Source organism: Cygnus atratus, chromosome 13 (assembly GCF_013377495.2).
Source record: "Cygnus atratus isolate AKBS03 ecotype Queensland, Australia chromosome 13, CAtr_DNAZoo_HiC_assembly, whole genome shotgun sequence".
Classification (NCBI taxonomy): Eukaryota; Metazoa; Chordata; class Aves; order Anseriformes; family Anatidae; genus Cygnus; species Cygnus atratus.
This window is the reverse complement of record NC_066374.1, coordinates 3,523,205-3,540,560: the sequence shown is the minus strand read 5'-3', so window position 1 is coordinate 3,540,560 and position 17,356 is coordinate 3,523,205. Positions and strand designations below refer to the sequence as shown.

General features: G+C 41.9%; 1 protein-coding gene across 1 annotated transcript in view; it reads right to left on the bottom strand.

The window, feature by feature from the left end:
* Positions 1-14,226, bottom strand: part of ALG13 (ALG13 UDP-N-acetylglucosaminyltransferase subunit) — a 31,607-nt gene extending 17,381 nt beyond the window's left edge. Inside the window, exons 1-14 of the mRNA XM_050713444.1 lie at positions 14,007-14,226; positions 13,633-13,795; positions 13,256-13,394; positions 11,321-11,429; positions 7,599-7,811; positions 7,297-7,380; positions 5,970-6,020; positions 5,302-5,348; positions 4,386-4,458; positions 2,916-2,997; positions 2,406-2,586; positions 1,892-1,995; positions 1,447-1,568; positions 585-693 (exon numbers count right to left, since the gene is read on the bottom strand). Coding sequence (XP_050569401.1) covers positions 585-693; positions 1,447-1,568; positions 1,892-1,995; positions 2,406-2,586; positions 2,916-2,997; positions 4,386-4,458; positions 5,302-5,348; positions 5,970-6,020; positions 7,297-7,380; positions 7,599-7,811; positions 11,321-11,429; positions 13,256-13,394; positions 13,633-13,795; positions 14,007-14,087 — 1,558 coding nt within the window. The 5' untranslated portion in view covers positions 14,088-14,226. The remainder of the gene's footprint in view (positions 1-584; positions 694-1,446; positions 1,569-1,891; positions 1,996-2,405; positions 2,587-2,915; positions 2,998-4,385; positions 4,459-5,301; positions 5,349-5,969; positions 6,021-7,296; positions 7,381-7,598; positions 7,812-11,320; positions 11,430-13,255; positions 13,395-13,632; positions 13,796-14,006) is intronic.
* Between the last annotated feature and the right edge of the window lie 3,130 nt (positions 14,227-17,356).

Here is a 17,356-nt window from a genome sequence, read left to right as displayed (position 1 = left end):
TCTTGATAACTTCTTTATGTATCAGCCACAGTGTATTGCCACAAAGCAGCAACCTATCCCAAAGCCACAAAGACCATGAAGTCTCTCCTGGATGCTCAAGCCCAGGAAAGCTGGGAAGCAAAAAAACAAAAAGCCACTCATCCCATTTAACATCTCACTGCTTAATGTGAGATTTTTGTGACTATAGAACTCTGAAGCCAGAATAGAGCTTAAACTGTAAGTCCTCACATACGCACTGTTTAAGAACAATGACCATCCAAACTGAAATTTGGATGACTCCCAACAGTGATAACACAGTTGTTCCATATTCTGCTCAGTCCCTTTATTTCCTATTTTATAGCTAGTAAGTATCACGTGTCATATTTTTAGCAACCTTATACAGTGTCAGAAGCAGTATATTCAATGGTTCAAAATGAAGTCAAGAAACTGGTGAGAAGATGCATTACCTAGATATATCTACTGGCTTAACCAGTATCCTGCATATTTCAGCTGTGCTGAAACAGGTGGCATACATCTCAGATCCATCAATTTAAACACTGAGCCTATTACAGAAAGGTTTATTTTTTTGTTTGTTTTAAAGGTACCTTTTCTGCTGTCCAGCCAAACATCAAACTCCACATTTCGATAGATCTCAGGGTCCAGCGCCTTTAGCACTTTATAGGGGAAAGGCATCTTTGAGGAATTTTCTGAAGGCTAGAAAGAGTCGAAATGGACAAGCATTAACAAGCACATTTAAAGCACTCAGCATAGTCTCTATCCTACAAGCATCAGTGGACCATTTTAAGCTGTATACATATAATTTCCCCAAATTTTTCACATCTACTGTATTTGCCTTGCGAATAACGCCCAAGAATATCAACAAACATTTAAGCATTAGAGATTGTTACTCTTGAGCCTGGTTTTGATCTCTTTGTAGTTTGTCTGCTCAGCTTCTGAACTAAACATTCAGCATGCTCTTCACTCAAAAAGAATTGAAGGAAACTAGGTAGACAAATGAAGTCATGGCTTCCAAGCTGGTGGAAATTTCACTTGTTATATCTGAAACCAGGCCTCTGGAGAGTTTTTAAAACCTGTTCCAGAAAAACTATTTATACTGTATTCACAATGAAAGTGAAGTGATTTAAACCACTTCTGGGACAAGCAAACAGCAGACCAGGAAATGCCTGCTAAGCTCCATCTTTGGGGGGAAAAAAAGATCAGCTGAAATAGTACAAGAGAATCTCAGGAAGGTGTAAAGCACCTTTTTCATTTTCCAGTTTAAGAAAAAACTCAATGGCAAAAGCAAAAGATGGATGGAAGGAAGAAAAAACATTTTCCTAAGTCACCTTTTGAAAGTAGAACTTAGGGTTTACCCCCTAACAAAGTGGTAACATCCTACAACAAAAGGAGGAAAAAAAAATCCCGCTTTTCCCCTCCCCCCAGAAGATTCTTCCCTAATTGCCAAACCTTTGATTCTTCAGTGCCTTGTCTGAACTTATCTTCCACTGGATTGTCAGCATAGTTGCCTTCCCAGTCGTCACCTCTAAGCAATTTAAAACTAAGATTACAAAAGATGCAAAACATCATTTCTAACAAGGATTAACTAACTAACTGTTCACACAACCCAAAAAAAGCACCATGGTGCCATCAAGTGGTAGATTTTGCCCAAAAACAAAGGCTTCAGTGGAGTACAGAAACAAGACTCTTCCTAGTTTCAAGAACGTGACCTTCACCTGTTCAACACCTACCCCCTAACAGTGGCTACTGCTTGAATTTTCGAAGGGTTGAAGATGATCCCACTGAATGCAACTGAACTCTTGCTCTGTTGAGTACCACAACACCCTGTTGCATGTGCTATAAAACCAACGCCATCTGCAAGCATTCACTAATGGTCACGGCCATCCTTTAGGACCTTCTGGTGACTTGATCAACAAAGGATACCAGGGTTTCAGTAGGTATATTATTTCCCTCAACCCAGTCATCCAATAGACTTGAATAATGCCACCATTTGATTGTCTACACAGGGATATAATTCCATCTAAAAAAGGGAAAAAAAAGTGCTCTCAATACTATTTTTTAAGCCTTTATAGCTCTGTAGAGGCAATAGTGTAAGTTTCTCACCAAGAGAGTACTCTGATGATATACAGAACTACTTTATTTACAAATAAGCTGTAATTTTAGAGTCACGTGCAACTGTAGCACTGCCAGCAGCAAGGGATATTCAATTTCAGGATACTTCCAAGCTCCAAGGAAAGCATACTGTTTCTTCTACCACATTACACCTCAGCTTTGTGTTGGCATGAGATAGGAAAAAACTTGAGTACCCCATGCACATTCAAAGAAACTTGGGGAAGTCAGACTTAACTCACTGCTATTTGCAATTTTTGCACATTGCCCTTTGACCACATACCCTCCCCAAATACTACCTCTTTTCTGATGGATTTCTGGGTACTTTTTCGTGAAGACAATCAAAGTTTACATCCTCGCTTCCTACAGAGCCACTGTTTCTGTTCTTCTTGGATCCGCTCCGAAACATCTCAATTGCAGACCTTAATTCTTCCTCATCCATGGCAAACACATCTTTGTACAGAATCTCATATAATACAGCTGAACAAATCAACACAAAGCTCAAAAATAAAGATAATACCAAAAGCACAACAGCTGCAGCGTTCAATGTAAGCACATCCTCAGATATCATCTACTCTTAACAAGGCACTACTTAAATTAAACTCAATTAAGGAGAAGATCATAAAGTAATTCAAGTGGGAAGAGACCTCTGGAGGTCATTTGGTCCAATATCCCTCTTAACAGATAGTATACATTAAAGGATCTTCCCCATCTCTCCCCTCCCCACCCCGGAAACCAGAATAAACACTGCCTATAAATATATGAAAATAATTCTCTTTCATAAGGAGAAAAAAAATAATCAAGTTTACCCTGGCAAATAGCAGCATTTGCCTGGAATTGTTTTGTATACACAGAGTCATAATGGCCATTGCCGGAACAGCACAGTAATATCTGGGAAAATAATTAAAAAAACTCTTTAAGAATATAGTGACATAAAGCCTAACTATTTATTTGATATTCTAGCTTGAGAGCATTAATCTTTTATTCTAAAGGCAACGCAAACCCACCACGAAATCTATAAGTATTCTAAACAGAAAAATGAAAGAGCTGCAGATTTGCTTAAAACTGAAGCCTACACAAAGTCAGTAAATAAGTTCATCTGTTATATAAACAAAGCAATGGGTTTTGTTTATCATGTTGAATTAAACATGAAATAGTTGGTTTCAGAGTTAAGCTCAAAACAGTCAATTTCTCAAGAGGTAGTATTACCATTTAAAGTTCCCATAAATTAAATAACCATTTAGAACTACCATTAAGTTTGTATTAAAATACAAGCCATTAAATGCAGAATCCCTAAAGTACAATGACCAAGTATCAAAGGCACACTTCCATACCTGAGGGACTAGAAGTGCATCTACTACTCTAGCCCCCAGTAAAGCTTTGATCCTGTTAAGCACTATTATGCTGCCTTTAAAATAGGTGCATGCTTTCCACAACAGATGTGTTGATACACACAGTAGATGTACACCCTCAAACCTTATCTCAACATGTGACTATAGCCACCTGTAACAGGCAGAACTCCTTAGGCCAGCAAGGGTGCCTCCCAGTGACCCATTTAGAAAATACTGCTTGATTTTTAAAGTTAATGAATTTTGAAATTAGATTAAGCTATGTTGGAAACTACAAGAAAAAAAATCTCCCTCCCTGGAATAATTGAGTAGATAAGCTGTTCCATTAGCTCCCACTCTCAATGGGCTCAATTTGAGCACCAGAAAAAAGGAACAATTTGTCAGATTAATCCATTTCTGTTAACATCCCCTATTGAGGAAGAAAAACTGCACACCTCAACTTCCAGGGAAAAGGCAACGTGGATAGGGGAGAACACTTTCTCCTCACCAGTACGCTAAATCTATCTTGTTCTGCTCTTCAGCAACTCAATCCAGATATCTCATTCTACCAAGTCATATCAGTCTGCTTTCCACTGGGAAGTGTTCTTACTCAGCAAAATTTGAGAAACACTAAAGAATATTCTGGAATTCACCTCCTCCATTCCAAATTAAACTCATTTCCAACAATAAGCTGGAATAATAAAAAGATTGTTAAGGAAACAGCACACAACCCACCCCTGGTAGCAAACCTACTGTAACTTGATTAACTGTCATACAAATACTGTGCTGTCTCCATGAGCTGAAGTCAGCTCTGGGGGGGTTGTTCTGATATGCCAGAACTCTTTGCTGGAGTTAGAGCACAATTCTAGTGACAAACTTCCACAGCTACATGGGTCTGGAGGTATCTGGGAGTCAGGGGTAGGGGTAGGAAATTGCCTCGCTTCTCCTCACCTTGTCTTCAAAGCCATTGTCTGTAGCATAAGTGGGTGGCTTTCCAGGGTACCGGTACAGAATAAAGTCTCGACTGGGTAAGCAGAGGAAAAAGAAGACTTGAAAGAGCACACTTTTAGAACCTTGTTATGAAAAAGGCTGAAGGGAGCTGTCTGGAGAATCCACTGTAGGTTTACAGAGGAAAAACTCAAGCAAAAAACTTTCCCTGATAAATGAATGCCATCATAAAGCAATAGCTGGGGGGGAAGTAATACTCATCTTGAGGAAAAGCATCTGGGAAAGGCAGTTACATCTAATCACTGATTAAGACATGTATCATATTACGTCAAGTACTTGTGCCAGTGGCAGGGTGCCCAGCCAGCAAGACAATTAAGTCCAGGTGATTCAGTCACACTTCAGCATTACAGGCTCAGTATAGGAAACTGGTAATGCTTGCAAAAGTTCTGTTTGCTCTTTTAGTACTGGAACAGAACCAGTTTGCAAAGGGGTTCTTTTTAATCAGCAGATACTTGTTCAGTACTTGCTCCTCACTACCAGAGCCTTCAAGAACACCTACATGAGTTTTAAGAAGCTACCACAGTGTTTCCACCACACACAGCTCCTACTTCTTTCATATTCTCTCCATTCTTCAGCCACTAGAAGGAAACACTCGACTAAGTTTAATATTAGTGAAAAGAAACCAAATAAACAAACATCGCTGGAAACTGACCTGCCTCTTAATCCATACTATTAAAAGAGGAATTGTGATAGCACCCATTTACACATTAGTTTAAGTAACTTCAGCAGGATGGCATTCTTACCATGTTTCACAAAATGCGTTTCAGCAACAAACATATAAAAGGTCCCGGAGAAAGAGGCCAGAACCCAAATACTTTTAAGACCAAAACAAAATGAAACCTAAGAAAAAGACACTTACTTGTAGATCACTGATAAAGCACTTATTTCCAGCTGGCCAGCACTTTCCTATGCAAAGTTAGGAAATTACATGAGGGGTAGCAGGGACATTTTCAACACTAGGAACTCTATACTAGCACTCCATAATATTATAACAACAAACTGACAACTAACAGACAATGACTTTATTGGGAGTAGAGACATAAGGATCTGGAGGAAAAAAAAAAATAAAGATGTCTGCAATATAATATGGCCACGATAACCAAGCTGACAGCTACAGATGGAACTAGCTCTGGCAGGTACTCAAGGACATCACTTGATTGTTTTTATTTATCTTTCAATAGCCATTGTTTCAGAGCCTGCTGCAAGTCACCACATTTACTAGTTAAAAAGTCTAGAAAAATAAGACTTTTAACCTCAGGCTTGAAAACTAGCATTCAAATGAAAAAAAAAAAAAAAGGAGCTGCAAAGCCCAATAAATATTTGAGGTACAGTCCATGTTTTCCATGTTTTTTTCCTTCTAAAAAAGAAATGACAACTACAAATAAGGCCTGCGAGAAAGGTCTCATCTTTACAGTGCAACCTGCATAGACAGCTCCTTCAAAAAGTTGAAACCATCACCCAATTACTTCCCTGTTCTAGCTACCTCAAATTTTAATACCTCCACAAGTAGTAATAGACAACTCTTACCTTTGGATCTCCCAGACGTTCAAGGTATTTCTCAAATGACCCTTCCACATACTTCCAAAAAACAAAACAGATACAAAAAACTTAGCTAAATGAAAACAATCATATTTAAACCTAAACTGGCCTGCCAACTCCAATCACTTTGGGGTTCTAAAGGGCTGTGGTCTGACCAGGGGCAGACCTCAGCTACTGCCATGGGGTATGGGGGGTGATTTGGGGTACCAGTGTGCAAATACCAAGCATTTTGGGATCCCTTAGGAATATGAGTCTGAATAATACTCAGCAACTTATTTCCCTCATAGACTAGCTTAAGTACTTCACTGATTACAGGGAAAGAGAAACAAAACAAGCACACAACCCAGGAAAACGTATCTCAGCTGTTGTACTTCAAGTCCAAACAGCCTTTCAACATCAGAAATGTGGGATCCCAAGCCAAAAAGACCTCTTATTCTAAGCAACTGCCTCAGATGCAGGCACATGCCTCCCATTAGCCCAAGGGTAGCTGCAAGTAAGCCAGGTGCAAGACACACAGAGTGGTGTAAAACTCAGTCAATATAGAAGCATTAAGATTCATAAAGTCTCATAAAATCCAAAGGCTACTCTACTGGGCCATTTTCAAATTGTGTTTCAAAGGGTCACTGGAACACTTGACTCCTCTTCCAGCACGGAGTTGTTTCAAAGCACTAATGGGGGTTTTGAGCAACAAGTTTCTCTGCTGGTGACACCCTGGGATCTGCTTAGAGAATTCCTATCCATAACTACACGTAGCAAAAGCATCTCAGCACTAATAGAAAAATCAAGAGAGAACGTGACTATACTTAAAAAAAGTCCCACTGTTGCAAGCAGGAACTGAACCCTGACTAACACCAGAAAAAATCCCTGGCTTTTATCAGCTAAACTGGAGCCCTCACATAGTACCTCTGATACTCCCTAGGTCACCTGCAGGGAACCAAAGCAATACAACCAGGATTTTGTGCCAAGATTAAACACCCTCAGGAGCACTCTACCTCGTTTTAGCGTTCCTTTCTTTCTCCAAAGTCCTAAAGGTTTCTCACGTAACTCTAAACTGGCTGTGCCACAGAGAATACGCTGCACAGCTGACTAGTATCCTACTTGCTGCTTAATGGGAAATCTGGGAATTAGCAAGTGGACTGATTTCAGGGCTTTCTGAGGTATCAGGTCTAATAAAACTTGTCAGGACTGTGGCTCAGGGAGGGCAGACAGCCACCGCCATTTCACACATCCAGCGGGCTGATATGGAGAACCCCCCACCCCGGTATTTACTAAATGCCCATCCAAAAAATACCCAGCAAACCCACCATTTACTTACAGATTCAAAGTTACGCTGGTTTTGCCTCATAAATGAGACACAAGCTTTCCTAACTTCCATGTGATGGATTTGACATGAAAAAAGCTGAAAAAAAAAAAAAAAAAAGAAAAAAACATTACAGGTAAGAACGAAGGAGAAAATTGGCGGGGTTGAACTCCCGCTATGCTTTGTTACTCGGAGCCTCGAAGGCTGCCTCCGGGAGGAGGCAGGGAGCTACTCCAGGGCTCGGGGATGGAACGGGCAGCCTCATGGGGTAGAGGCCGAGCCCCAGGGGGTCCCCAGGGGCTCCCTGCCGGCCCTACCTGCTCCGAGATGGCTCTGAAGAGGCAGGAGGCGTCCTTGGCCGTCAGCTTGCGGTACAGCCCCAGGCTGCCCAGGTACTCGTCCATGGTCACCTCGCTGAGGGACTTCTGCCCGAAGTACTTCTTCCAGCCCTTCTGCATCGTCCCTGGGAGGTGGCGGAGGCAGCGGAGGGGGGAGGCCGGGGCTCGTACCGGGGGGAATGAGTGGAGACGCTAATGAGGGTGGGGGGGGGGGAGTTGGCGGAGCTAATGAGGGGGGGGTGCGCTAATGAGGGGCCGCGCTCAGGTGCTCTCGCTCCTGGTAGGGGCCGCCGCGCTCCCCCCAAGCGAAATGTTCCCGAAATGCCCCAAATATTTGGCTTGTTTAATGCGAGGGGGGTGCTCCTTGGTCTGCCTGGGGGACAGGAGGGCGCGCTAAGCTGCTGCCTGTGCCATGTGCCCGTCCGGGAGAGTGTGTGCACCGGGGGAAATCGGCCAGGGCTTATCCCAAGCCTCCTGCCCCGTTCCTGCCTCCTGCCTGGGCTGGAAATGAGGTGCTGGGGGTGAAGTTGAAATAACTGCACTAAAACTGGTGTGAAGGAAGCGAAAATCTCAACTGCTAATGAAATAGGTGGGGAGAACTTCGGGGATCGGTAAAAAAAAAAAAAAAAACCACTCGCAGATATGTGCGCCACAATTTATTCCAATTATTTTATATATATTCCAATTATTTTTATATATTCTAATTATTTTATATATTTACTTATTCCAATTACATATTTATTTTATTTATTCCAATTATTTCATAATTATTTATTTATAGCCCTTGTGCCTGATCCGATTAGGAGAATTGTGCATCGGGCTCCAGAAGCACCCATGAGTTTATTTTGCTTGTTCTAAGCAACAGCAACAAAAAATACCAGATAATGTACTCACAGAATGGGCAATTGGCATCGACCACACCTGCATAAACATTTTTAAGTGTAAATCCTCTTTGTTTTTAAAAATATTTACCTAACTACATTGGTAGTACACTTCTGTACTTGAAATGCAGAGCTCCATTCAGCGTAGGTCAAGAAAGGTGTTTCACGTTACAGCAGTCCAGTGGAAGTAATAACGGGATAAAATTGTGTAAATGGATTGTGTTTTCAAACCCACCCCTCTCCTATAGGCCACATTTTACTTTAAGAGTGGGTTAATTGCCCCAAACCAGGCAAGTCACTTAGCAGCTTGGCAGCAGGTTTTCAGCTTGGCTTCTCCCACTCAGACTCACTGTCTTCCCCTTTTCTTTAAGAGGGGCCTAAATCTCTCACTTTTTAAATTCTCTTTTTGGTGCTTGTGTAACTACATGAGGCAAGAGCTGAAGACATCTGCTTATTTGCAGAACGCAGCAGGGATATTAACGAGGACAACTTATTTCCACTAGTGCTGGGCAAACATAGTCAAGAAACCATTACATGTGTGCCGTCTGTTAAGAAGTAATTTAGCTTGTCCTCCTCACTGGAACTGCCAACTCAGGGAAGATTTTGTGGGGTAAATTTCTGCCTGCCACAGGAATTAGATGGTTCGCTGGCTTAGAACAGAGCAAACCTCTGTACTAGCATGAAAGACTGACCTAGACATTTTACCTACTCCATTTGCCTGCCTGAGTGGTCAGATTTTGGTTTAGGAAGCGTTTAAAAGGAAAAAAAATTTTTCATATTTTTTCATTTTCTCCAATACAAGGGAACGCAAAATGGTTTGCAAGATGCGAACCTGTATTCTTTTAGTCTCAGTAAATGCTTTTTATGAGTCATGCCAACAGGAACACCTTATGCTAGAAACTATTGAGAAGTCTCATTTCTTAGTAAACTCAGCTCATGTGGATGCAACGTGAGCACATCTGTTTGTCTACACTCCACTCGCTAACTTCTGAACTCTGGTAAAGTTGGGTGGGATGCCCAACGTTGGATTCTGACTGAGCAGTCAACTGGACAGTTGCTTATCTAAATGAAAAAGAAACACAGAGCCCTGTTTTTCTTTCCACAGATATAAACCAGCTAATTCCTGACCAGCAGAGATACCCAGTTTCTCCTCCCTTCCCTCAACTGTTCTGTAAGCTGTGTCCATGCTCATAGTACACAGGCTGCTGAAGTTCTATTTCACTGTTGGGAGTGCATCTCTGCCCGTTCTTTTTCACTTCTCAGAAGACAATTTTCTTAATTTTATAGGAATATCCTTTCTCTTCTCCATCTAGCACAATTACCTCTAGTTTTCCACTTCAGTCTGTATCAGTCCAAAAGACAAATGTTACTTAATCAGTAATTGCGATCTGTATTCTCAGAAACATGTAGGTCAGTACTACAGTAGCAAAACTGGTCAGAGCTACTAACTGCAGTCAGTCCATGGGAGCAGACTTGGGTCTGAGGCCATCCAGCGTTATGAGGGAGAGGTCTTGCTTTAACACTGTGCACTTAAGTTAAAAATAGCTAACAATAGTGTAAGGGTTTCTGGCATGTACATGTTCCAAAATATCATTAAAGCATATATATATATATATATATACACGAAATGAAGAATAAATTGCATTTATGAATTAGTATTGTATGCTTTTAGTGAGCTTATTCACAGAAATACATTATTTGCATTTGGGTAAAAGAAAATAGTTTCTGAACCAGTCATAGAACACATACAAAATCAGTTACAAATATCATTTATTTAATAAAAACATCATGATTTTGATAAAAATACCCTTCGATCCTTCAAAATAAACATTTGCATTGGTTGCTTTCACATATTTGTTGCACATTCAAAGTAACCCAAGGAAACTGGAAAAAGATCAAACCTGACCAGTCATAAATGGGTAGCACTGTCTTTTTTTATATGTATGCATTAACTTTTGTCCACAGTTATAGCCATTACTGAATTAAACTGGAAGCACTGGTAGAACTACAGCTGTGTAAAGAATCACTCAAAGGAAAAATTTACAAACACTTCTTCTGCAGCAAAATTTTAAAATTGGGAATTACCCTTTCAATGTGCACAATGAAAACAATGGTTCTTCCTTTTGCAAGTTTGTTGCAAAGAATGATTCCTTTCTTACATCAGGGTTTGATCTAGCTTTAGCCTTAACTGTAGTAAAAAAACAGTGGGACTGGATGCTAGGTATGCTGTCCAGTGTTCAGCACTTGAATTGTCAGCATTTACTTTCACAGAGCTCCAGCTGAACTAAACATTACATCACATTCTTCATTTATGGTATCTCCTTAGGTCAGGTATTTCCTTGTTTCTTCTGCAGCATCTTTCTTGCCTTATCAGCAACTCTTCTAGAATGGATGTGTTTATATTAGCAAATGAAGAAAGTAATCCAGAAGTCCACATTTGCTGCTTCTTCCAACACGTTTTCAGTTATTTCAAGCAAAAGGTTTAACAACACCTCCTCCTTCCATCATGCTAGCTGCTTTCTCTACAGGACCTCGTTTGTCACAGGTCGTGCCATTCATGACTCATTTCAATAAAGCTGAAACTAAAGTCAACTCGGAGTTCATACTTACCCCGCTTGTTTGCATTGCGCTCTTTTATGCATAAAGCTAGATTACTTTGAACTGGAACTAAACAGGAAACCATCTGTTGATATTAACAGGCATTTTCTTTGAGTAAATATAAAGACTTTGTCCCAGTTGGTGGAATCTTTAAGCATGGAAGATCTCACTAGGAGAGCAGAAAGGTTTTATTCTGGTATTTTTATTCCTCAGAGTTGTTTATTCAAACCCAACAACTTTATCCAAAAACAAAGCAAACTTTTCTGGTTGTCCAGGAGGAAAAGGTTTCAAAGTTGACAAGTCCATTGACTGTAATGTTTCCACAAGAGTGCTGTAAAAACAGACCAAAACAAAATACAAAAAATATTAATCCCAAAGGAGATTTTTTCTTCACACAATTTTCTTTCTATTCATGCATACTTTAAGACTGACACAAAAATAAGGACATATTCTGAAATGAGAGAGAGGCCCCACAATCCAACAGGCTCCAACCTTTACCATCTTCTAGGCAGCACTGCTGAGAAAAGAAAGAATTTCAACCTACATCACAGCTTTTACAGGCCGGCTCAAGCTCTAACATTTTAGTCTTTTGTAGCTGTAGTGCTGGGAGGCTGAACAAGGCCTGAGAATCTTCACCATAAACCATATCAGAAAATTCATCCTATCTGAACACATGGCATAGTTCTCCGCTCAGCATATAGCCAGAAATAACAGCTAAATTGATCTGTTAGCTTTCTATTATCACACTGCAAGTAAGGCTCAAATGCCAGGTACTGTTCAACAAAAAATAAAATTCCTTACTGTTGCTGAAGTTGTCAAAAGTACTAAGATAATAAGTTTAAGAAACTTGCCCAACATAAATGTATGTCAGGCCTATTCTTTTCAGAAGGCTCTCCTGAAACATGCAAAATCCTATTTGCATGGCAAAGGAACAAGATACAGGCTAAATAATGTGAGTTGCATTTCCTCTGCCTTCAGTTAATCTTCAGGTCATCTGTTATTTACAGAGCACAATGAATCATAAGTAACCATAAAAAAAGAGAAAACAGCAAGATATAGTCAAAACAAGGATAGCAAATGAAACAAATAGGAGCCAGGATAAATAAAAACAAAAGGAGCTGTATTTTTTTCTCCTGAAGTGACAGACAGTAGGTCTGTGAAACTCCATGTCAAAGGATGTAATGGATTCAGAAAGTTGGGTTAAAAGGATAACCCAAGTAAGTACTTGGAATACAGATGCATTTAGAGTTACTAACCATACAGCATCTTAGCATCTACAGCATTTTAGGGATATAGTGGTAGGCTTTACAGTTCTATGTTAATGTTTGACTTGATGAGCTTAGAGGTCTTTTCCAACCTGAACGATTTTATGATTCAGGACCTTCCCAAATCAAAGTACTTAACAGTGTTAGAGGGAATGTAATATAAGGAAGTACCATAAGTTCTTGACCTGCATGTGATTACTGCAGACAGGATATTAAAACTACATGGTCTCCTTATCCTTATCAGCAAGGACACTTATGTTTTTGTTTTCCCCCCTAAGTACCCCAAATAATTACATTTTTCTTTTGTCAGTGCATCTATGCAGTCAACTTTCAGGCAAGGAAAGTCTACATGGTGAACAATGAAATGGAGCACTAAGTCCGTAGGGAGCAAGTTACTTCTTATGGCTTATGGTTTTGAACTGATGGCCTAGTTTGTAGTATTTCTAAACTTTTAAAAGTAATTAAACAACAGGTAAGAAAAGGCAGAGAAAAGAAGTTATTAAGTTTTTCTAGGGTGGATCTAATACTTCCAAATTCAACCACTTCTATTTGGTTTAAACTGCTCTTTGTCCAATCTGAAAACATGTGCTCTCAAAACAATAAATTAAAAGGACTCTTGGTCAAAAAATTTGAGAAGTTTGGTAGATAAACCACCAAACGTTAACCTATCCACTATGGAAAATCTACCCTAAAGATAAATGGAAGAGCAGCTCTCCAAGATCTCTGCCCAGTCCTCACTGCCCAGTGAAGAAACTTACCGCGGTACTTAGTGAATGTGATTTTGTTACAGAAAAGGATGCAAGTTTTCATGTTACAGTCTCAATACTGTAATAACAGTGTTATGGTGTTGAGCACTGCTTGTTCAGTCTGGACAGCTGCAATGGCTCCATACCTGCAGTTACAGTAGAGGACGTGTCCATCTCTGTGAAGTTGCTTTGCCAGCTCAAGCTGATGGTTGTCCATCAGCTTTTCATTTATTACCACCAGGAGTGGTTTTCCTTCTTCTAGAGTCTCCAAACAGCTACCTGCACCTACAGGAGAAGCAGAAAACACTACGAGCATTCTCACTGATGAAATATTATCCTACCCGCTCCTGAAACACGAGACACTCCTGAATGTGAACGTTTTACCCACACAGCTCTAGCTAGGAACCTTAACATCCCACACCGGCTCAGACCAGCACCCCAGGGAGACAGGCACATATCACTCACACTCCGGCTTCCTCCCCCGAGAGAACAAGCCTGGCAGACCGAGGGCTTGCAGGTCTACCTGCGTGGCTTATGACCAGGTCGGCCCTCCGCAGGTCCTCGGCCAGCGACTCCTTGAAGCGGAACACGTCCAGCGCGAAGGCCGGGGCGCGCCGCGGGGCCGGCTCCAGAGCTCCCCGCCCGATCTGCAGCACCAGCTGCTCGCAGCCGCGGCTCCGCAGCGCCTGCAGGGGGACGGCCGGGAGGCCTCAGGTCGCACACCGGGGCCCCCAGTGGCTCCCAGTCGCTCCCAGTCGGGCACAGGGATGCCGCCCCCTCCCCCCCCCAGTCAGTACTGGCGGGCGGGCCCGCAGTGCGCGCGCCGCGCTGAGGCGCTAAAGGCTGGCCGTGAGGGGACAGCCCCCAGCCGTCCGCCCGGGCTTTCCCCCGCCTCACCCGCACAGCCGGCGGGGAGGAGACGGCTGCGATCAGCTCGTCGAAGCTGGTGGTGCCCACGGTGACGAAGACGGACTTCATGGCCGCCCGCGGGAGACCTCAGCGGCGGGCAGGAGGCCGCCAGAGAGCGCTGCAGAGCCCGCCGCGGCGCTCCTAAAATGGCCGCCGGCCTGAGGGGCGGCTACTCGCCGCTCGGCCCGCCCGCGCCCCATTCGCTTCTAGAGGAATGAAGGGCACGGGTAGGTGCGACTTACAAAGGGGAAAAAAAATCTAAGTTTTTAAAAGGGATTCAGTTCTGTAAGTTTTTTTTTCCCTCCACGTGTTATTTTAGCAATAGCGGGACCGAGTCACTGTAACTGACTGGTTCATTCACTGTCACATCCTGACTGGCGCTGGGTGTGCTCACAAGCGGCCGTTCCTGTACCACAGCCACAGCTACCTTTTCTTTAAAGGCTGTAACTGACGTGAACTAGGATTACCGAGGTTTATCCAGCTTTCCCACAACACTGCCTTGTTTCAAGGACTGCCTTTGTACTTTGCTACTGCCCCTTTTCTCTTGCTACTGTTTCAGTCAGTTTCCTTCCCAGATTTCCCTCTGTGGTAAGAAGGAAAGTGTCTCTTACAATGGAAAACAAATCACCAGAAGGAGCTAGATTTAAAGAGCCATTTAGTTCATAAAAGGGTGTGATTATACACACGCATATACATATATGTATTTGAGAAAATACCAAAATGGCCTTTTCTTAAATGGCTTTTCCTCACAAAAACTAATTAACCCAGGAAGCTTGGTTAATGCAGCTGTACAGCTTCTGGAATTTGAACTGTACCTGCTATTGATGGTTTGTGCTTTCTTAGCTCCCTTAGTAAGTTTGCTACTGCTTTAGAAGAAGAGAAGTTTGATAGTTTGATTCTCAAAATTAAAGTTGCCTGCTAAGAAAGCATTTCTAGAACAACCACACTAACGCAAATATTGCTGCACAGTGGCTGGTGTAAGTGAGGTCTGGAACCTGACAGCACACACTGCTGTGACAGGCTGCCTTCCCAGCTGGAGAGCTGAGGCACAATGGGGAGTCCTGGGTGTCAGACACTGGTGAAAAAAACAGCGTGAAGTCCCAGGAAGGAAAACACAACAAAATGCTCTCAGGGGAACCATTTCTGAGCTTGCTATTAATGAAGAAAACATGAGGTATTTAGGGCAAACAGACTAGAACAGACACAAGGAAAACAGGAAACTACAGACTCAGAAGCAAACAAACAAAAACAACAAAGTTTCTATCACTAGCTTCCACTGACATTTTACCTGTCTGAGGTGAGCAGTTCAGAAGGTTTTTGCTGAACTGGTCACCTCAGCCTGTTAAGCAGGGGAGAAGTCATATCATTACAGATGCATGGCATGCAAGCCTACTTTCAAATGACTGAAGACAGGAGCAAATTGCACACATCTCAGTGAGTGAGCTTGGGTAATTTTTACCATGTGGAGACCCTTCCACTGATACCACAGCAACTGGGCAAGATGGGAAACAAGGAAAAAGAGGCAAATGTGGTTTGAACGCTGCAATTTATGTTCTGCTTTAATAGAGCAGACCTTTAATAATTTTGGCTATGTGCACTGCCCCCCAAAAATCACAGACAAATCAGTCAGAGGAGCTGAAAATGTATATTATGTCCTGATTGCAACTCAGGGAAAAAAAATGGAAGCAAGACTGAAATCAGGGCTAGGAGCTGTATTCTCCTGGTTTCTTTTTCTCACTTTGCCACTTACCAATAGTAACACCTTTGGGAGGTGACCTTTTCTGTTTATCCACCTGCAAGGCAGTGTTTAGCAATTTATCTCCTCTAAAGAATCCTGTGGAGGTGATTATATTAATGTGTAGAGAATTAAGTCATTTAAAAATCTTCACTCGCATTTGAAGCCATTGATTTTTTTTTTCCTCCTACCCTCCTTTACTTGACCTTTTGAAAGGTCATCATTGAATACAGGTAGGTTTTCCCTACTCCATATTGCCTTTTCTCTAAGCACACATCTTTCTATTTCAGGCTGGTCTTACTACCATCTTAAGAAGACTGATGAAAAACACTCCCTTGAACAAATGCATGTCAGCTCCCTATGGGACATAATCCCAGGAGCCAGGGAATCAGGCAGGAGGTGAGATGAAAGCCTCTTCTGAAAACAATGCTGTTCATTGCTAAACTGCATTAAGTCAGTTGTGAAGATGAAGTCACAGGTAGATTTATTACTTCAGGTACATTTTCCCTTTGTGATGCACATCCTGTTGGGGAGGGGGAAGGGGGAGAAATAGTGTTTTAGATTCAATAACACCACCATTAAATCTGTTAAAATAGTCTTGTCCACTGAAGGCTAGGATAATCCCTTAGCAGTTACACAAAACTGAACTGACAGTTTTCTCAAGTGTAACACATTGTGTAATTCTACAGAAAGAAGCTACTCAAGTTAAACATCTAAATCTATTTATTCCCTGAATTAAGTTTAATAGATGAGGTCACAGTTGTATACACTACTGAGTGTTTCAAGAAAGATGCAGAAAGATCTAGCTATCCTGAGGATACCTCTGATTGCCGTGTTAATGGATCATTCACAATGCTCATTAGCCCCCTGTTGCTTTCATTTAGCATAATGAGCCACACTAAAATTTATTTATTTTTTGATTAAAGGAAATGGTGCTGACAGCAGACACGGGGGAAGGGGTACTTTATCTTGAGAAACACGTTGTTAAGCAAAACAATAATCAGCCCAGAGTGCACAGGGCCTTGGTGGCACCAATCGGCCTCACCCTGCTCTTATTGCTCTCCCCCAGGCAAAGAAAGTCCAGGACCAGGTGTGGTCTGTGTGATTCAAGCCAGGCAACGACCTCACCAGCAGGACACAGCCCAACAGCTCCAGAAAAAGGCAGGTAGAGCAGTGACGGAACAGGTCCTATCAACAGTCTAGTGACCATCAGGCAAGAACGAGATAACAAGACACTTATAAGGTCAAGCCAAGAAACCCAAACTGTGATTCAGGAGCAAAACTACCTCCACCTCCCTGTTTTTACTTAAAGCCTCAGCTTAAAGGAAGCCCCTTGCACACACATACACACACTGCCCCCCAGCAGAGGGCAGGTGATAGAAGCCCCAGGTGATGCAGGTCAGGGCAAGTAAGACCTAATCAGTGCAACTAGGGTCCTGGCAACTGCTGAATAAGTCAGACTTGGAGTGAAGGTAAGAATGGTAAACTATCAGGTGGTTCAGAGATGAGTATCGACACATCTGTAAACCTTTCTGATAAAAGGTTTAGGATATTTGAGTTATTATTTTTAATAAGGATAGAATTTAAATATATTGGAGTGTTT